The sequence below is a fragment of the Macrobrachium rosenbergii genome, chromosome 12, assembly GCF_040412425.1.
Source record: "Macrobrachium rosenbergii isolate ZJJX-2024 chromosome 12, ASM4041242v1, whole genome shotgun sequence".
NCBI lineage: Eukaryota > Metazoa > Arthropoda > Malacostraca > Decapoda > Palaemonidae > Macrobrachium > Macrobrachium rosenbergii.
In genome coordinates, this window is record NC_089752.1 from 89,822,222 (window position 1) to 89,844,934 (window position 22,713).

General features: G+C 36.3%; 1 protein-coding gene across 4 annotated transcripts in view; it reads left to right on the forward strand.

Annotated features, from left to right (window-relative positions):
• Positions 1-22,467, forward strand: part of LOC136843751 (pancreatic triacylglycerol lipase-like) — a 35,668-nt gene extending 13,201 nt beyond the window's left edge. Inside the window, exons 1-11 of one of the 4 annotated variants that reach the window (XM_067112409.1) lie at positions 3,388-3,486; positions 14,164-14,382; positions 14,724-15,007; positions 15,317-15,530; positions 15,646-15,804; positions 16,121-16,255; positions 16,550-16,677; positions 17,095-17,233; positions 17,627-17,753; positions 18,074-18,256; positions 19,142-22,467. In XM_067112409.1, coding sequence (XP_066968510.1) covers positions 14,187-14,382; positions 14,724-15,007; positions 15,317-15,530; positions 15,646-15,804; positions 16,121-16,255; positions 16,550-16,677; positions 17,095-17,233; positions 17,627-17,753; positions 18,074-18,256; positions 19,142-19,271 — 1,695 coding nt within the window. In that variant the 5' untranslated portion in view covers positions 3,388-3,486; positions 14,164-14,186 and the 3' untranslated portion in view covers positions 19,272-22,467. Of the gene's footprint in view, positions 1-3,387; positions 3,798-14,163; positions 14,383-14,723; positions 15,008-15,316; positions 15,531-15,645; positions 15,805-16,120; positions 16,256-16,549; positions 16,678-17,094; positions 17,234-17,626; positions 17,754-18,073; positions 18,257-19,141 lie in introns of those variants that run through there. The other 3 variants (XM_067112410.1, XM_067112408.1, XM_067112407.1) reach the window with 3 other exon arrangements.
• Positions 22,468-22,713: the final 246 nt, after the last annotated feature.

The following is a 22,713-nucleotide window of genomic DNA, read 5'->3' on the forward strand; positions in this document are numbered from 1 at the left end:
TTCTGGAAGAGAATTCCAGGTTAGCATTCAACACAAGGAGTTTCTCTCGCATGAATTAACTAGGAACCATGGAGGAATTGATCAATTAAATTTAATTAGCCCTTGGTAACACTATGGTGGGAGTGATTTAATTACGATCACTGAACTAGTTTAATTTGATCTTGGGACAAGTCATGGGGGTGAATCATGGGCTGCTTTGTTGGTAGGTTTTGATTTAACAAAAGGGCTTTGTTTAAGCGAAATGAAAGGTTGGAAAATTGAAAAATGGGGAGAAATTGACGGGAAGAAACAGATACTGGCTTGGGACTAAATGCCTTCAGACATACCTCATTCCTGTTGCGCATGGGATAAAATGGTTGCCCATGTTGCATTTCGTTCCACCCAGAGAAACGGGAAGAGTCCCAACAGGACGCAGTGGTGGTTAGCGGAGGAGTGCATGCACCCACTCACAGGGCATCGCGTCTACCTTGTTGTTTTGCTTCAAATCCAGGACATCAGCCATCTGAAAGCAGTCACACAGCCAGCAAAAGGTTGTAGGGAAAATAGGTCTCATAGTTAAGGACTTAAGTGTTAGGATCATAGCCTACCTACAACCCGGATTCGTCCCTATTCATTAACGGCTACCTGAGACCCCAAAACATCCGATGGGGGGGGGCCTTAAGAGTGGCGTTGTTCCCCATATCAGGCAATAAGGGGGGTTTAGGCCTCCCTAAGTTCAAATGTGTCATGGCGTCTCTTCCCTCCACTAATCTCCCATTCAAGCTGATGACTAAGAGATGAATTTCTTTTGAAAATACGGAAGAATACACACACACACACACACACACACACACACACATATATATATATATATATATATATATATATATATATATATATATATATATATATATATATATATATATATATATATATATATATATATATATATATATATATATATATATATATATATATATATATATATATATATATATATATATATATATATATATGTATGTATGTATGTATGTATATTGCTAGAGTGTCACCACTCCACAGCCCTCATGCTCAATTTTGTCAATACACATCTAGAAGAAGTCCAAGCCCAGACACAGAGCAAAGGAGACGAGCCTTAAGCCACCCCTTTTTAATTAAAACTTAACAATTGATTTGTCAGGGTCTTTGTACTTTCCCTCCCTGAACTCTCCTAAATCGCCTGCCTTTGTACTTCACCCTCTTTTATGACTTTTCCTGGCCAAAAACTCTCCTTTTCCAGGCAAGTCCTGCATCCAGGACTTGACACATGAAATGCCTGTGAGCGGGCCTAACAGAATTCGCACACGAAGGATAGTTCACACCTGTATGCCCGGGGCAGCAAACACCGGCAGAGAGAGAGAGGTCATATAAGGCCAGGTCAGGTGTCAACAAGCAGCAGACCGGCGACTGACCCAGTACAAACCTCTGTCCCCTGAACACACCACCCGAACTTGGCTTGACCGATAGCCTACCCATCCAAGTACTGCCCTAGTGCCAATCGTAGAAGTCCCACTCAACCGAGTATCCTATTGACTCTACATCCATGGATCTTCACTCCAGGAACAAGAAAGGCTGTGAATATCGAACTGTGAAATCATCTGCCTCCACTGTGCCCTACATCCATCGATCAACCAAACCATCAAGTTGTTATAAATCAGTCTTAATTCTTTATTGTGTTGGCACTCAATTTTAGCACTTGTCTTAATTCGCTTGAGAGTTGTCAAGATCCCTGCGTATACAGCTCCCTGTAATTGATGTTCTGAGCATAGTAAATACATTTAATTAATTTAGACCCAGAATTTCTCTCCAGAGTCCTCTCCTTACTGGCATTACTAGATAACTTAATCTTACTTTATTACGTGTGTGCTGATTCCCCAATCAGACGTGTAACTATCAAGGTAAGAACTCCTAACTTCACTTACACACGTAAGTATATGTATATATATATATATATATATATATATATATATATATATATATATATATATATATATATATATATATATATATATATATATATAGATAGATAGATAAATAGATAGATAGATGCATACATACGTACATACATATATATATATATATATATATATATATATATATATATATATATATATATATATATATATATATATATATATATATATATATGTATGTATACAGGTGTGTGTATGAGTCTGTCCAGCTTGCACTCTTCGAGCTAAAATAAACACTGTGATGAAATGGAGACTTCTGAAATAAGTAGGTTCACGGCTGGAAGCTTCTTTGATTTGGCGACAGCCAAATGTAGATCAAAGTGTCTTATCGTAGTTTCCCCACTTCCGGTCGGAACAGATAACCTTGGAGCAATGATCCTTGTTGACCTTTGCTATTGATTGTCGCTGCACTTGATAGGAGTGAATCTGGACATGCCTATGATGAAGAGAAATCAGGAATGTTCCCTATTATGAACGCAACTCTAAAACTCTACTGCTTTTCAGCAGCTAGGACTAATAAAGAACATAAAGCAGCTGAGAGAAAAAATGAGGGGCGACATTCATAAGGTTAAACTCCCACTCAAGCGGTTTCAAGTTCTGACAGGGATATTGATTCAGAGAATTGGGGTCACACACCCTATCTGTCAAGCATAGCTGGTATCATTTCTGATAATCTCCGGGCCTGTTGTCCTCTAATGGTGTGTTAACTTGCAACAGCATACTTTTGTTCTTAAGAAAATTTTCCCTCCCCTGTTCTGTTCAATTTTTACTTTTGACAGCGTGTAAGCTGCAGTTTATTGGACACAGTCTACCTGTCTGGTTTTAAATGCATATGTTACACACTCACTTACCAGATATAAGTCTGGCATTCAGTAAACCAAGTCTGTAGGACAAGCCATTGTTTACTCAGCATACAAGAAGATACTCTTGCACAAAGTATTTTCAGGAAGAGAATTTAACAACTTCAAGGGCAAGCATCGACAAAGGGAAAAATTACAGGCAAGTAATTTTCTTGTGCATACGTTTATATGAGTGCTTGCTTGATGTGCAAATCATACGTAATAAACAGTCTAAAGACTGAATTGTACATAAATGTAGTCTACTTTTACACGGTATTGCTATTTCGTGATCAATGATCGGTTTATCCTTTAAAGCTTACTGTGATAACCAGTCTAGTTCAGTGTGACAAGGCTAACACAGCCTTTGAACAGTTCACCTCTTTACTCGGATATCTAATTTGTTCATATCACAAGTAAAGAATAGATTTCAATTAAATCTAATAGTGTCAACGTGGGTCTTTAACCATTCTATGAGTCACAAAGTTTCAAAATACCACTTCGACAATTTCCTCACACTAAGGTTGGTTTGAAATTCATCCACTGTTGCCACATGACAGGTTTTAAACTTAAATCTTCCATTTCCCTAGGGATCTACACGGTTTGAATTCCTCTTCGAACACAGAGCTGTCGTGACGTGGTCCGTTCAGTTATCTAAAGTAAATTATTATATGGTGTTTTGTCGTTGTCGATAGCGTCATGGAACACAGAAAGTAGCATAATTCGAGAATATAAAAGCAGAAAACCGGATTAGGTTTCAAGGAAGTTTTGTCAGCTTAGCGCAGCAGAAGGCGTAGTTGGTATTGCATTCTTAAGTTATATTTAATATAGATGTACATTACACAACGTCTAATCACATTGCGGTGGTATGCAATGAAATTTTAATTATATTTCACATAAATGCACGCTAAGTTTAATTTTCCGTTGAGGGTGAGAGGTAGTGCTGTCAGTGACTCTCATGCGTTGCACTGCAAGTATTACTTGAGGTTCTTTGATGCGTCCCTTGGACCCCTAGCTGCAACCCTTCTCATTCATTTTCTTGTACCTCCGTTTATATTGTTTCTTCCATCTTACTTTCTACCCTCTCCTAACAATTGTTTCATTGTGCAAATGCAAGGTTTTCCTCCTGTTACACCTTTCAAACCTTTTTCCTGTCAGTTCCGTTTCAACGCTGAATGGCCTCATAGGTCCCAGCGCTTAGCCTTTGGCCTAAATTCTCATTTCTGTTCTACTACGTCTAATCACATTGCGACGGTATAAATCATATTTGTGTATATAATATACATTTAAATTATCTTTTATGTAGATGTACAGCACGTCTAACAACATCGCGGTGGTATACAATGCATTTTTAAATCATATTTTGATATAAATGTATTAGCAACATTGCAGTGGTATGCAATGACTTTGTAACTTATATATTACTGTATAATAATTTGTACGCTACGTCTGATAACATTACGATGGTGTGCAATGCATTTTTTATTATATTTTATATAGATGTACACTACGTCTAATAACTTTGCAGTGGCATGCAATGGTTTTTTAATTATATTTTATATAGATGTGCACTTTCTAATAATATTTCAGTGGTATACAATGCGTTTTTAATTATATTTTATATAGATGTGCACTTTTTAATAATATTTCAGTGGTACAATGCGTTTTTAAATTATATTTTATATAGATGTGCACTTTTAATAATATTTCAGTGGTATGCAATGCGTTTTTAATTATATTTTATATAGATGTGCACTTTTTTATAATATTTCAGTGGTATACAATGCGTTTTTAATTATATTTTATATAGATGTGCACTTTTTAAGAATATTTCAGTGGTATGCAATGCTTTTTTAATTATATTTTATATAGATGTGCACTTTCTAATAATATCTCAGTGGTATACAATGCGTTTTTTAATTATATTTTATACAGATGTGCACTTTCTATAATATTTCAGTGGTACACAATGCGTTTTTTAATTATATTTTATATAGATGTGCATTTCTAATAATATTTCAGTGGTATACAATGCGTTTTTTTAATTATATTTTATATAGATGTACACTGTCTATTAATGTTTCAGTGGTATACAATGCGTTTTCTAATTATATTTTATATATAAATTAGATATACACTATGTCTAATAGCATTTCAGTGGTATACGATGCGTTTTTAATATTTTATATAGATATACACTATCTAATTACATTTCAGTGGTATACAATGCGTTTTTTAATCATATTTTTTATAGAAGTACACTACGCCTAATAACATTGCGGTGGTATGCAATGTAATGTCGTCATAGGTGGTGAAACTTTTAAGAAAACTAATGGCTTACAACAAAGAGAAGCACTCCTTCCTTGGGTACCAAAATTTCGACTAGCATTTCATTTGCAAAAACTGGCGAGGCGCGGCACCGTAACCTCAAATTATTTATTGTAGCCAGTGGTGACGTCTCTTGGTGTAGGAGCTATTACTTTCTATTTATGCCATAGAATTTATAGCCTTCACCAACGACATTGCTGGAGGCCATGTCTATATTATGTGGCTTTTGTTTGTCAGGATCTTGGTAGATATACGCATGGCCAGTTTGAGGCTACAAGTATTACATTTTTCGAAAGAGAAATTGATTGTGGTCGACGAGGCCTATTAAACATTTTCGGGAAAAATGGAACCTTTAGGTTGTTGAATTAGCCTACTCAGACAATGCTGGGTTGAGAAACAGAAGCCCACCATATCCCCACTGATAGATTTTAGCTTGATTTAATTATTACGTCTGCAAACGAGCCCAAACCTGATTCTCTTTCTTCCATCTTACTTTCCACCCTCTCCCGACAACTGCAAGGTTTCCTCCTATTACACCTTCGAAACCTCATAACTCTCAGTTTACCTTTAAACGCTGAGTAACCTCCAAGGTCCCAGCGCTTGGCCTTTGGCCTTAATTTTATGTTCCAATCCAATCCGACCTAAACCATTTCTGATCCCCTTAAATTCTGATTCCTAAAGGTCTAACGTTGCCGTAGGTATGCGCTCTCTAAATCCTCTCCCAACTTTCTGAACATTTTCCTTAAACAAGTCGCTTCTTACTATGATTAATGATTGGAAAATCCAAACCAAAACTAATTTAGTCTTTTCTGATAAGAAAATTTTAAATAGTTATTTCATATTTCATGTTATTGCACTAATTTTTAATGAGATTGCTAGACCCTGGGCACTAATCTGGCAGCGATCCTCCACAAAGTCCCATCCTTATTGATATCATTTCAAGTTCATTAAAATTTTGAAAAATTGATGTCATTATTCTTCATTGCCTCAGTTAAACATCATTAACTACATTATGATAAACGATGTAATAAAAACAGAGATTAGGGAGTAACATCTTTCAGTTTGCTGTTTACCAATAATTCCCAGTTAGTACCAGTTATCCGGTAAGAAAGACCTTCGGGTATGAAGCAGGTTAATACGATAAACCATATGGTGACAACGGTGGTTTAGCAGTTTTATGTAAGTGTTTATCACTGTAAAGGTACCTGATATTTCCACGAGTACATACATGCATACATACATACACAGTATGCACTAGTATACTGATGTACATGCACTAGACAGATGGATGGATATATAGATAGACAGATAATCTTTCTTAAAGACTACATTTTTCAAAATGGACATACTTGGTTGCTAAGCTCAACATAAAGTGGTGAATAAAATAGCCAGTGCCATAGGGAACTACACCAGTTTTGATAGAATTATTATTGCTCTACCGTTAGATTAATTTGAATATAGTCTTAGGGTTGCTTCGTGCTCATGAGTACAGAAGTGGCAGGAAACACAACAAATGCGATAGATCATAGATTTTTCCAAATCGAACAAAATTTGAGTTCCTGACGCCTACCAGAAAATTAGCTATGGCTTCAAATGCCAAGGCCCTCTTTGTGATTGTGAGCTAAAATGCTGATTTACATTTACTATATAGTAAGGGTTATAGACCTCAACCAGCCGGAGTGTTCTATAGTTCTATAAGGAATGACTTCGTTTTGTTTAATTTGTAACTTTAAGTATAAAATCATTCCTTTACCCAACTGCGTATATCATACAGTGGAAGGTACCTTTCCCGGCACTACAACAGCATAAAATTTGCACTAAAGTTCAGATTTCATTTGACTTTTTAAGGCGTTGCCAGTCGGTTGGAGAATGTTACTTTCTATCCTAAGTTCGCGAAGGCTTTTTTTTTTGAGTTAAAATTGCCGAATGACAGTTTTATATATTGTTCGAGTAGCGGATCATATCGGCAATTCGGAGTTACTTTCACTTGCATATATTAGGCGCTCACAATAGTATACGCTCATGCTTGAGTACGGTTACTTCGTGCTCTGGCACGTGTGCATTAAAATTACGACACTGTAAATATGTTTTTATATCAGTCATTATGCTATATGTATAAGTATATGAATACTATGAATATATACCTCAATCAGTGTCATTGCACATATGCATACGGATAATCATAAGAACGCTATAAATATCTGTTCCGTAAATTCCCATGAACTTGCGCTACGCAAAAGCACAAAAATGTGGATGAACAAAAATGCGCAGTCATGCACGCGCATAAACAGTACGTAAGGATTTCTAGGTCCTTATTTCTCGAGTGAGCGTTGTGGGTAACAATCATTCGGTTAACTAGACATCCTGTTCCCGAAGGTCGCCTTCCTTCATCTTCCTTCTCAGAATTATTCCTCGTTCTGCGTGCATACTTACATATATACATAAATTAATCCAACGCAACTCACACTTTTGTATATAACCTAGAGTTGTAGCGATTATTATTATCGACGCATAATGTAAGCCTGTATGCAAAGCAAACAATAAAGCTTCAAATATATGTTGCATTTATATTTGCACTACACTGGATTGTGGTCCTGCTAAGTTAAAATCCAATGATGGAAGATCAACCTAAGTATAACCTTCATCCAAAAAGCTGGGACATTTGTGTGTGTGTGTGTGTGTGTGTGGTGGGCGTGCGAGTTTTACTTAGACGTTACACTGCAGTCACTAGGGATTTGAACGCTATTTCCGAACTTTGGTTCTTAATATGAAAAGTATATAAATTGTAAAAAAAAAAACATGGTTGAAAGGATAATAAAAAATTAAATCTTCGAGATTGTAAATGTCGCTTCGACTTTGGTTGTTTTTTTTTTCTCGTGTTGCAAGACCATTTCTTGGCACCCATCAGTTGGCTATCGAATGATAACAAACAGAAAAGGATTCTTTTATTTAGAATGTACTAAACTTTGTTCGTTAACTCTAGCGAATGCAAATGCCTTTTATGTGTGTGTTTAGAGCTCTGCTAAGCTAAAAACTCTCTCCATTTGTTAAATGTCACCGGGTAAGTGGGGTTGAACATTGCATCTTCTTCACTGGCAAAAGACATACACACCAAAATCAGAGTTGCGCAGATTGAAGTTATGATTATATATTCCGGTATTAAATTAAATGATCACTGAAGTTATAAATAAAATAGCTGACCACTGAAGAAATATAAATAAAAATAACTGATCACTTGATGTATTACCAGTTAGTGAATATATATAGTATTGCATATGTCGACCATTGTGTACTCCCAAAAGCCGGTGCTCTCTCTCTCTCTCTCTCTCTCTCTCTCTCTCTCTCTCTCTCTCTCTCCAGAAAACATGCATTTCGTCTTAAACTGTCCTCTTACTTATGTTCCGGTCTTGCCTTAGATTCCCTCAGGGTAGTCATCCTTTTTCACGGAAACAAAACCGCGAGTGGTGTTTGCTTCCTCTACCGTGTCATATCTTGGCCTTGTCATCAGTGGTCTTGCAGTTTCCAATTTTTACCTTGGGTTCGTGCATTGTTTTAACCAAATCCTCGTGGCGCATGACCTGCTGTCTCTTAATAACAATCATTTTGATACTGAAGCAGCATGCTTTAGGTGATGACCTTACCATGACAAGTGTCGCCTTCGTCGCTTGTGCTATAGCATGGCGGTGTAAATCCTCCGCTGAATTTCACAGGGTTATTTACAAGTGTTTTCCAGTTTCGTGGTTGGCAATGTAATAAATGCAAAATTGATTAATATGTAGGGCAGGTCGGTGAAAGAAACAAATTCTTGTTCCAGTTAATACGATTACCCTTGCCTTTTTAAGAGAAATGTTTTGTAAAATTACCTTTTTAATGTAATGTGATATATAATTTTCCAGACAACCAGAAGATGACTTAAAAATGATACAAAAATATAATTTCCCAAACTGACGCACATTTTACGTTGTGGGGTTTCGTAACATCCTACTTTACCCTCAAGCCTCGCGGTCAGAGCCCAACCAGTATCCAAGAGAAGTCCAGTTTCAAATATGCGGGAATTTCCCTTGGAGCTCATAATGATCCGGAAGTGCTTAATTTGCTATTTTTCCTACCCATCGTCGTATACCTTGCCTTTATGATTACAGATGAGACCTGTACCAGTTGACGTATGTTACAGAAGTGAAAATCTAGAATGGAAGAAAAGGGACTTACGATCACTGAATAGATATTTTTTCGTATGTAAGGATTGCCAATAATTATGATTGTTGAGAGTTTACGCTCATTTAGCACACAACAAGAAAACACCTTTTTTAAACTAAAATTAGAGTAGAGTGTATCTCAGTTTCTTACTCGTGTCTGTGAACTAATCTTGGGAGTTTCCAGATGTAGCTTATCTTTACAAATTCCATGTGTTTTTCTTATTGTCAGAGATTGTACGGTCACTGTTCTAAGTTGGCCGTTTGTCGCCTTTTAGATAAACCAACACTGTAAAAGCATAATGAATGGCATTGCCCAAAGTAGTGTCGAATTTCTTACCGCTTTCTTGCTCACCCTCGGAGTTGTTTAGTAAACTTTACCTTCTAAGACGTTGCAAAAACACAGGTAGCTTTTATCTTTTCGTCGGGCGCACCTTTGGACCCTCTTGCCCACTCCCCGAGGCTCTTGCCTTTCTCTTTTCTTTCTACTATAAGTCGTACCGTTCCATGAAGAACGTCCTTCCCCAGGTATACAGAACATAAACCTCACCTCTATTACCAGTAAATATTTAATAGTATTTTCTGTGATAAAAGACTCTGCCTTAGCAACTGAGAGGTCGTTAAGGCAATATTTATTACTTCAGTTTCCATATCCGAGAGAGAGAGAGAGAGAGAGAGAGAGAGAGAGAGAGAGAGAGAGAGAGAGAGAGAGAGAGAGATGTAGCCTGTTTATAAACCGTTGCTTTTCAACCATACATAGTGACCTCAGCTTGCCCCGGGGTACCATAATGAAACCATCTGAAGGACGTTGAACTTGCAGGAACGAAAGATGTTATTCTCCTTGACCGGAAGGACACCTGTTTGAAGTAAACAACGAATGTGAGCGATATTCGGAGTTAGTTCTCTTAACCGCATAAATTGTATTCTTAGTAGTTTTTTATCGTTTAATTTCCAGTCGCTTTGCAGCATACGCCGTCTTGCAATCGAAAATAATTCATGCTCACTTATTGATTTTTAATGGTTAGATAATAATCTCAGTGAATAACCACAAGGGTAGGTGTTCCAAACCATGATCTGCCGCTCTCCTGAGAGTGAGTGTTCCACCACGTTTCGTTGCCGTAAGGTGACAGCGAAGGTTGATTGTATCGTCCTCGCTGGAGCTTTACATGCCCGCTGAGATGGGTCAAGGCCGAGTGTGAATTTTGCACAGCTTGACATGATAGAAGGTACTTCGTGCAGGGTAAAATCTTTGTATATACGTTTTTGGCTATCAGAACAGTTGTGACACCCAGTTTATAGCTGTAGTTCTTATTTGTCTATACAATCTCTCTCTCTCTCTCTCTCTCTCTCTCTCTCTCTCTCTCTCTCTCTCTCTCTCTCTCTCTCTCTCTCTCTCTAAGGCATCACCCTCACTGATCCAATTTAGTATGTACGATATATATATATATATATAATATATATATATATATATATATATATATATATATATATATATATATATATATATATATATATATATATATATATATATATATATATATATATATATGTATATATATATATATATATATATATATATATATATATATATATATATATATATATATATATATATGATTATATATATATATATATATATATATATATATATATATATATATATATATATATATATATATATACATATATATATACATATATACATACATATATATACAGATATACAGCATATACATATATAAATACTGTATATAGTTATAGTTAGCATAGTGTATATCTTTACTATATGTTCAATTTGGAAACCGTGTTCCATCCTTCCTAAATATGAGAGAGAGAGAGAGAGAGAGAGTCGGATGCGTTCAACGCAATTCAGTCAAAAAATGTCTAGAGAAGTCGACCTTAGTGAGTCAAACAATAAATTATCAGCGAGAAAGTTTGCTCGCGCAATTTTTTTTTTTTTTTTTGTCTGATACAAGACCACCTTTTGTATTTTTGTTGGTTGTATGTATGTATATACGAGTATGTGCCTTTGTTCAGTTGTATTTGGACGTTTTTGTGTTCTTATGCAATGAAGCTCAACTAACTTCCGTCTTGAAAAAACAGCGGTGAACTTATCAAGGACACTTGAGAGTTTAGACACTTCCAGGGTCCATCTAAACCACAATTTTTTTAACGATGCAAGATAATGATGATAATGATATAAGATGGTAGGATCATTATTATGATAGTCATCTAGTCATTTTTATCATCAGTTTTTATAATGTTGCTTTGATTGGAATGTCAATATAAATGTCTTTGTTTTTTGACAGACTAGACACTTACAGTAAATACTGCAAAACAATAAAAAAGATAAATCAATAAACCACTGATTAAAACCTAGTTGATCCATTATATTTAGGAAGCAGAAGTTCTGAACGTTCACTTATATAGCAATTTTTATTAATCTAAATGATTCGGTATCCCTCTTCCTTTTCAGGAATATGATTACTAGCCATGACTTAATTGGGTTTCAGATTTTCCCAAGAATATTTGATGAAAGTACTTTACATAATTGTTCTTCTCTCTCTCTCTCTCTCTCTCTCTCTCTCTCTCTCTCTCTCTCTCTCCTCTCTCTCTCTCTTCCGAAAGATATGTTCTTTTTTTATATTGCACATGCAATATCGTTGAAACGTACATTTTACCAAGGCGTTGTAGTGCAGCTTCATGGTGTAAGTTCGCCAAACTGGATTCAAGTAGGAAAGAGAACTGATCCACTTGCATTATTTCATCAACCAAAGAAAAAAAAAATTCCTCTGTTGAAAGCAATAATCAGGTATTCCGGACTTCATCGAAATTCGGAAAAACGATGCCAACGACCTAACAAGTGAATCCTGAGGGCACTCAAATTTCTTATAATTGATTTTAGATTTAAGCATCATTCACATATTCCGAAATTATTGCTTATAAAGAATAAACACGTCCTGACAAATGCAGGAGACAAAAAGACCCTCCTCGTAGTTTTTCAACTTAACTAGTCTAAAGATGCACAATTCTTTTGAAAATAAGGGCGCCTGGTCCTTCTGTCAGAAGAAATGTAAGCGAAATTTTCCTATGTTGTCGTTGCATCTCCTCACCAAGTGGCCATTTCGTTTACATTCAAGACGCTACCGTAAATGTTTTCCCATTGTTCGCAAAAGGATTATCTGGCATCTAACCAAACCCAGACCTATTTCGAATTTTGCATAATACGAATTGATCCTATCTAAAATATTTAAGGCCGTGTTCCCAAGCATCGTTTGTACAGACCCTTCAGCAATTTTGCTTGTATTGCTGTCGTTCCTTCCGATCATTCAGTTTACTGTTTTCTAATTTAATTGTTTGGTTTTCACCACAACAATAAACACACTGATACAAGAGGAACTTTCTAAACGAAATTCTCCAAGCTCCTTTGAGAGAGGTTGCAGTTCTCACGCCTGGATTTGGGCTTTCTGTTGCCTTATTCTTAGACCATCTATTTACGTGAATAGATACAGTTGAAATGTTGTTATTACAGTTATTATTGTTACTATTGTCTTTCCATTTAAATAATTTCAATAACGTCAGCATGAAATATCTGTGCAATCGGACAAAGCATGAACCATTGTGGAGAATGCATATTACCAGAGAATGTATATTAGTTAGGTTTAACAAGTTATTCGGAATTCCTTAGTTCTTATGCCATGTCACTTTCCCAAAAACTATTTAAAGTTCTAAGGAGGAACCACCAATCTGTATATAGAGAATCGAGCCCTTTCCACGTCTCGAGGGCAAATTTTATTTAAAATCAGTGTCGGGAAAACTTCAATTCTTCAGTTTTTTGTTTACCACCTACTACATAATACACTATTTGACACTTATAATATAATTTTTCATTTGTTGTTTTAAGTGAAATGCTTCCATGATGATCAAACATCAAGCAATATACTTAAAATATTTTTTAGTGAAATTATCTTTGCAGTATTGTTTTAATGCAACCCTGACTGTCAAACATATGCATTATGGTTTCCTTGCAGTCTCTCTACAGCTACAACGCTAGGTTTATATGGGACACTACTAATTTCAGTCGATTTTAATGTGTTCAGTTCTCACCAGCAGGCTAACCTTAGCCAGTTATCTACAAGTAACTGGTTTCATAGTTTTCTACTGATTTAAAACTGATCTAGAGTGAGGAGATATGTTATTTTTTCTCTTCCACGTTTTCCGCTAACAGTTATGATGGCATGTGGCTTTGTAGTGTCTTTAATTTAAGCAATTACCTCCTTGACATGCAGTGAGATAACTTATTGTCACCAAATTTCCATGCAAGTCAGGTTATTTGTAGTTGACTGGCCATGACTGTCTTGTAATTTTATATCTTCTTTATTACATACCTTGTGATTGTATGTATGAAATATCGATCCATAGAGGAAAGCCTGGGGGAAAATGTCGCACTGCTAACTCTATTTTGGCCGCGGTGGCGCTTACGCCTTTGCTCCGGTGCTAGCCTCAATTGAAGTTCGTCTCCCTTAGATTCGCGAAACACCCATGATTTCTTACTGACAATCACCCATTTTTAAGGAAATCGAACTAATGTATGTTCCTTGGAATGCAATGTCACCTTTGGTTAGCATGGACTGTTTTTTTTTTTTATCTACCATTTTATCGGATTCCTCCAATTTCATTTTATTAATTCTTTTTGGATCTACCTAACCTTTAGAAAATTATCATAAGGAAAATATTGTAATGACTTCTCTAACAAAATATCATCCGTAATGATGTTTAAAATGTGTTTATGCAAAACTTGTTTTCCGTCTTCAGAGCCAAGTCGTCAGAAAGACTGGATGAAAATGCTGAGCTTGGCAGCGTTACTTGTACTGGGCTTCGGTCTGCAAGAGACGCAAGGAGACGATATCGTGGACAATACTTTAAAGGTTCTGAGTGACTTGCCTGAACTGGGCCAAGCTCTAGAGACGTCCTTCTTTACACTTCTACAACCCGCACTTCAGCCCCTAGAAGCCAGAGCTCAAGTTAATGATGGTAAAGGATTTTGGTTTCGTTCATTTTTTAAGGCTTTTAACAGTGCTGACAGCATTCTTGTCACTAATGCTTCTGTCACTTTTCTGAAGATGAACCATTTGGTCAGTTGCTACTTTGTCATAACCACTTGATCATTTTATGTATATAGCTCATAAATGTCGACAGACTAATTTTTAGATTTTCGATAGACTTAGTTCTAGGTAAGTTTCAGTTATAAAAACTTTTCCTTTAGCTGCCTGGTCTTCATAGTATTTAATATTGTTATCTGTTTGGCTAGACTGCCAAACCAGTTTAGCTTTTGATTATTCTATCAGTCACTGGTCGGTTTGTTTTCCTCACAGAAGCAAGCGGCGACAATTCGGGGAATTTCTGCTACGGGGAATTAGGATGCATTTCCAATTCTAATGACTTTTATCATCCCATTCATCGACCAATTAACTTTCCTCCCGAAACAAGGGAAGAAGTCGGAGTTAATTATCGAATTAGATCGAAAGAGGATACCGCAGGGGTGGTTGTGCCTTGGAACAACATCGAAAAAGTTAAGCAGTCAACATTTAAAGGGAGCAGGAAAACTAAATTTATCGTTCACGGCTTCTTAAATGGCAGGGATATGCCCTACATAGAAGTGAGTTGAGTCGGGAAATTCCCGTTTTATTTTCAGAATACGCAGAAGTGTGGAATCCTCAATATTTAAGCTTTTTAATGACTTGAAAAGAGTAACCAATGAAATGACAAAGCAGTCTTAAGTTTATTACCTTTCATGAGGTTTTCTTCAATTTTTTTAAAGTAAAAATTCCACGCCACTTTCAAAATAATGTGTTTGCTTCATTAGTTGCCTTAATACACGATTCTGCCAAGCTGAGAACTAGACGAAAAAAATGACCCATGTAGAGAAAATTTAGTTGGATTTTCATGTTTTTCTTCGTCTCTTCAGGAAATAGGACATAGCTTCTTGCGGAACTACGACGTGAACATCGTATGGGTCGACTGGACAAACGGGTCTATAGCCCTCTATAACCGGGCTGTAGCGAACGCTCGCCTCGTGGGTCTCGAAATTGCCTATTTTATAGGATGGCTTCAAGAAAACTTGGGTCTAAACCCGGCAGATGTTCATATTATCGGCCACTCCTTAGGAGCACATGTTGCTGGTATGTTTCTGGTCTCGACGTACTACTGAATATCTATGTAGCAATTATGTATCACTCATTTACGCCCTGGTGCTTTCGAAAACCAGGTAAAATAAGTTATGATTTCTTCAACCAGGATATGCAGGAGAGAGAACGCCTGGACTGGGCAGAATCACGGGCTTAGATCCAGCTGAGCCTTTCTTCCAGTACCTTCCAGAAACGGTTCGTCTCGACCCATCTGATGCGAATTTCGTGGACGTCATTCACACAGATTCAGAATCCATCTTTAACATTGGTAATGCTAATTATCTTTTTTAAATATTCATATCTAAAATACCAAAGTTTGGAGCCGATTTATTCCTTCATCATCATAGAATTCTATGTAAAAATTTGACCCATAAATATAAAGTAGATACAATTTCAAATCAGAAGTTATAGGTATAGCACACCCTTAATGCCAGTCCTGCGTTCGCGTATTCAGTTTTACTTTCTATCTTATCTCTACTATCAAAATCTAATTGTATATGAATTGCTTACTTCCCTGTGATTGTAATTTAGTATCATGGTGCGAGTTACATTTTCATCAAAATCTCTATTTCATCTTGTGGCAGGTCAAGGCTTTGGCTTGCGACAGCCAGTAGGTCACTTGGACTTCTATCCAAATGATGGAAGGCAACAAACTGGATGTGAACCTCCTTTTGCTGCCCCGTTAAGATGGCTATCCAGAGGAACGGCTTTTAGAAAAGGTTCGTTTAAAAAATTATTTTTAGTATTCGGGAATTTTATACAAGTTACTACATGGATATTATTGCTTCTTAACAGGTTACTCCTAGTTAAGTAGATGATTTAGCTATGTTTCTTTTTTTAAATTATTTAGGAAATCATGCAAATTCACAGTATTTGACCTGTTTTTCCTGAACTTCGTCTTGACATTATCTATAATGATCCGTGTCCATACATGGTACTTGTGCTACCCAGATTAGTAAACAACTTGTTTCATAATGTACTATTTTTCAAAGTAATCGATTTTCTTCTTCCAGTTTGGCACGCCGTTGAGGACGCCCTTGGCTGCAACCACAAGAGGGCCGTTGAACTGTTCGTGGATTCGATTGAAAGCCAGTGCCCTTATATGGCTTTTTTGTGCGACTCTTATGAGAATTATAAATCGGTACGTAGCCACAACCTTCCCAAGAATTCAGTTTTGTTAGTTTGCCCTTTGATTTCGTAAACGAGTTCCATGCTTGTTTAAATATATTTAGCATATTTTGCACATTTTCAAACTGTGATATTATCAAATGAGGCATACAATACGTAGTACTAAAGTCAAATATATGTCACCACTTTTTTTTCAAGTATTAGTATGACCTGAACATCAGATATCGAAGCTTTTCTTACTTCGTGTTTCATTCGTTCATGTCTTCCGTTACAAATTCACATTCCCTGTAATTCTGTAAACTTATTTGCGAAGGGAACTATATTTTCATTAGCAAAATTTGTTGCCTCCAGGGCTCATTTTCTACTTCTTAGTATGGTGAAAATGAATTACTCGGCACTTTACATTAATTGATATTTTTTTCATTCTTAGGGTAAATGCGCTTCATGCGGTATTGATGGCACTGACTGCGCTCCCATGGGCCTTCATGCAGATGCATGGCTTGGAGTTGGGACGGGAAAAAAATTAGTGCAGCTTTTCACATCTACTGGTGCTGGCCCCAGTTTTTGTCGTAAGTCTTAATATTCCAAAATCCATAATGAATTATTTGATCTGACTAACTGTTTACCTCCATTGTGTTATTGCTAATTGAAATACGCCTTAAGTATTCCTGCATGTTCTCAGGCGGCTGGTAATAAAATGATCATACTCCATTGTCTTGCAACAACCTTATATTGTCTTTCAATATAAGGTGCACAAGAATAAAAGTACTTTGTCTTGCAGAGTAGATTCAAGAATATTGTTTCTCCCACTGAATGAATAAACAAGGGCTAGACTTTGGAATAAACAGCCTAAGGAACTTCGCCATATTTCCAAACACAGTTATTTGATCAAACACTGAAAGTTGTACAGGTCAAGAGAAGGTACGCTATTCACTACAGTTTTTACTTTAATATCTTTGCAGGGTATCATTACAAAGTGATTGTGGAACTGGGTGAATTACCGGGAACGGGGTGGGACAGGATGGGCAAACTCTACATAGCCTTCACTGATGGAAATGGGCAGCAGATGTCATTCGATCTCACTTCAGGGTAAGGTTCTCGTGGCAGGCCTATGATGTTAGCTAAATTTATTCAACAATTCCAGGTTATTTTGTTGTAAAAGTGAGACGTGGGGCAATCAAAGAGTCATGGTTCCCCTGTTTGTTCCCTTGAAATACTTGAAAAATTTTTACTTATGATCTGAAAGATTTTGAAAGTGACCTATTTCCATGCTTAATATATTGTGCTTAAAAAAATCAAATATGCTGCAAAACTTCAAAGTTCATCATAGATAGTAACTACACTCTTTAAATATTTATCTGGCTCAGAACAGTCTCAATAATAGTTAGTGACTTGCACTGGCATTTCAGACGTCCCAAGCAATTTACCTCCAGAGGTCAATATACCTTCTTCCTCGAACACAAGGACGACTTTGAGGACGTGAAAGAAGCCCAGGTGAAGTGGGCAATGTCCCGTCGCGGATCGAGATCGCCGCATGCTAGTTTATCTCTACAAAATCTTGCCTTCCGCAATGTTGACACTTACCCATTCAGGTAAAGACTTGTTATTTAGCTAAAGTAATATCTATTAAGAGTAGTTTCAATTCATGCTCATGTTTTTCGAGACATTCTTAATGAACTTTTTTGTGAAATTTAATCTATGATCTCTTTGTAGAAAAAGATCTGTTTCTTTCGATTTTGTGTGGTGTTACAAGGAAAATGGTCATCAGCTCGAAGTTAAGATCTACGTAGCGCCAAAATTGGATTTATTGTTGATTCAGTAATGCTTTGAAGTGTTTTAGTCTAGATGCACACTGATTCTGAACAAGTGGAACTACCACACAACAACGCCAAAATTGAATAATAACTACACTGATATTTCTTAGGATTCCTCATTGAAAAGAAACCCATACATCTCTGTAAATTCGACGTACTTGAGCCTTTCTGCTGTATTTAAATTTAGGTTTTCACGCAGAACAGATTCCTCTTCTAATTTTTCAGTTTCTCTCTCTCTCTCTCTCTCTCTCTCTCTCTCTCTCTCTCTCTCTCTGTTCGTGGATACTTAATTTTTGGATATAAGATTTTCTGACAGTTGGTTCTGTTAACATGGAAAATTTTAAGCACAACATTATCGTGATGATTATGTATATTATGGTTACTACTGTGATCACGCAGTTCAACTGGTTCAACTCCTTTATATACACTCATGGTGAGTGGAAGTTGTTTTGACCTGGCAAATCACAGGTCAGCAGTTCAAACTCCCAAAAAGTAGTTTTGGCATTATTATTATTATTATTATTATTATTATTATTATTATTGTGGGTCTTGTTATTGTGACTTTTTTACTTATTCATCACTATCCCCTTCTTTGCTTACGTTCTTTTATCACTGTTATTGGTTATCTTATTATCCTGAACTAACTTGATTTTTTTTCGGCAGGAATAGTATTGGTCGGAGCGGCAGGAGTGAAAGTACGTTCTTCTTCTGCGGAAAGTCTAGAGACCCAGTCTTAATCACTGACCAGGAAACGGTTACGCTGAACATGACTCCAGATTGCTCTGCATCTTGATGATTTCTTTGCGGTCGTTTATTTTCTCGTTACTGTTGCCAGTCAGCGTTTAGGGCCGCCCAGATAACCAGCAGATTTTTTATTTGAAATAGGCACACGATTTTATTGTAGAGAACAGCTTGACTGGATTGCAGCTCGAAGGAAGTTCGGCGTTGTTTAAATTTGACGGGTTTTTTGTGTGACGATACCAAAGAGTATTATTTCATTTGATTACTTTTGTTTGCCCTGTAAACCGAGAAATTGACAGCAATTCAAAACTGCTCTACTGTCTATCATCTTCCGCATGACCTCGAGGACATTTGTCAAGAGAAGACATGAGATCATACGTACCTTCGTGTATATAATTTGATATGCTGTTGTTACGCCAGTTTTAGTAGTCTGCACTTGTTATTCATTCTTGTTATTGTAAATATCTTACCGTTGTTGTCGAGGCCAGTTCATTTTCGTAAAACCGTAATCTTAAGCTTTTTGTATAACCAGGGCAGTACGGAACATGTGATGAGTCGTCGTTTGACCTTTTTTGCAACAATCAGCAGCCTTCTTTTCGTATCGAAGACCCGCCTTTTGGGTAACTTGGCCTGAAACCTATAATTCATATTGGTTGCGATGGGTGATAGTTTTCTAGTTGGTTCTGATAACACACCAAGGGAGAAATGGTATGAATGATATTGTCCAAGTCTGATTTCCTCTAATTCTTGCATTAATCCGTGATTGGTTAAATTGAACGTAGCCTAGAGGTGAGACGTCCTTGCATTACGCGTGTGTCCAATTGCAATGTATACATAATTAACCATATTTCTTATGGACTGCTAGACTCTATGAGACTAGAGACACGGTGAAGAGAAGAATATCTCTCTGGAAAACACGTTAAACTGCAAAGCCGTTTGCACTGTGTTTTCTCGTAAAAGCGAACAAAATATAATTTTTCCATTACTCATACAATTTATTCAGTTAGTTAGGTTTTGCAAGTTGTTAATCAAAACATAGCACTTTATTCCTGTGTATTGACTAGTTATCACAGGGACCAGTTTGCAGAGCCCCATGCTCTACTGATTTTAATTTTTAACTCATCCATTGAAAAGTTCATTTAATTCAATTTATTACCTGTCAATTTGGAGTTCCTTAGGCTTATGAAAGAATTTAAAGCATCCAATGGCCAATGAGATAGGCAAGGGCTTTACACATATAATATGGGAGAACGATGAGATCTGGGTTTTCAGATGCGATATAGCAAAGGTTAAGTTGGTTTCCATGGAGGACAGAATCTACACCATTCAGTTTTCCAAGATCCTCTTAGAAATCTTAGGACAGACACTCGGAACTGAAGGTGCTTTTTTTTTTTGCAATGACTAACTTTAGAGATAAGTTTTTCATAAGTTATTGTAAAGTTTTTATTAACATTGTAAAGAATGAATTCCTACATGGAAGTATGGTTTTTCATTTTTAGTGTTAACCATACATTGTGATTTAAGTTCATAGATTCTGACTGGTGAAAATGTCATCATAACTTGAACAACAGAAATAAACTTAGATTGATGCGTTCCAGTATGAGAAGTTGATTGTCTAGGTCTCGTTTTGCGTAAGCATTGAACTGCATGATTATCCTAACTACAATTATATTAATTTAGAATGTGCAAATAAAGATAATTGTAATACTTCCTTAGCATAGCCGCGACTGCAATACAAAAGAAAATTTCATTCGCGTGGCTCTTTCAGAGATTTTGCTAACTCGAGCCAAGTTATCTTTAGCTAACTGGTCAGTAGGTAAAGACATCCAGTGTCAGCTGGCAAAATAGGTACTAGGTATTATCTCTTTCATAACTTTCGTAACTCTCCATAAACTAACAGTACTCAATTTTTAGTACAAAGCCATCAACATAATGTTAGCATGGTAAATTCTAGATCTGCTTGGTCGATAGTCTTTGGCTAGCTTCTTGATGATATTTCAGTTGCAAATTTTACAGACTACAGAATAAGTTAGTGTGCACAGACTAAAGGAAAGTATTAACTGACAGAGCTATCATGAAAGGAGATTCTGATGATGTGTCATTAAATTTAACCTTCGAATAAATAAAATTTAACCTTCGAATAAATTTTAAGTACTGGTAATTAGTAGGGAGAATTGTGTGAGCAGGGCTTGTCGTTAACATAGTATTGAAATATTTCAATTTGCATTATTTTTTTTTTTTATAAAAGCCATCGAAAATTATAAGCATTCGAATAATTTATAGAAATATCTCGCCAGCAATGCTGACCTTTGGAATTATCACTTTGGAAACACCGCGACGGAGACTCAAAAATCTAATGTTTCAGGTGAGCTTTGCAGGGTACTCTGGGAGTGTGTTTTACCTTCGAAGTCTTGAACATTGAAAAGGTTTTCAACTGTGATGTGCAATATATTATCATCAGTTCGAATATTTAATCCGTCAGAGCCTTAAGGACGCGTTTTGTTGACTGCATATAGGTTTTTACATAACATTATTTTTCGTCATTTTATGTACATGTATAAAAATAAAGTAAAAGTTGTTGAAATTCTACTTAGCCGGGAACCATGAGTTGCGTGTAATTTTAAGCGACCATAATTGCCAGTGATTAAGTTTTAACCACTTTTCATTCTTTAATCATTAATGTTAGTTTACATGTTAGTGTAGATATTTGGGATGAATGGGCATTATAGTTATAGAACGAGTAAGAAAACTAATTGATTCCTGATTATTTTGACTTTTATGAGCCTTTAAATTTACTCCCCCCTGCACCCCAAAATAACGGGCACTGTACTTAGAAGCGCCAGAACGCTAACTTGCACTTTCTTACTTATGTACCAGATATTCTTTTATAACAAACTCTCGGGAAGTACATCTGTGCCATTAGGCTTTAAGCAATTTTAAGTCACTGGCTACTGACAATAGACTTTCTTGGACATATTTTGTCATGACTGTGCGGGCATATTACGTTAACGTATGGATAGATCAAATTATCTACTTTACCACTCGTGATGGACTGTCTTGGACCCAACCAGTGTATCCCATTTTGGTGTAGTGATCAAAATGAAACTTTAACCAGAATCGACATTGTATTGGCAAAATATTTTTCGGCTTTGCAATATGCAGCAGCTTTAACAAGAACTGACGACAAATACAGTTCACAATATTAAATTTTGCTTGAAGTGTGATGAAAAAATAAATAAGTTCACGGATGTTACCCTTTGTTATTGTGTACGATGTTGACTGATTATCCTGTGCAAGGTTTGATTAAACCCTATTTTATGTGAAAACTAACAATTTATAATTTAGCTGCTACACCAAGAAAGAATAGAAGTTCTTACAAAAGTATAAAGTAATAAAAATAAGTAAATCACAGATGCTCCATAATTGTACACAAAGAGCTCCTTGGTAACATTATGGGTACGTGGTTGAAATGATTCGGTAAAATGGTATAAACC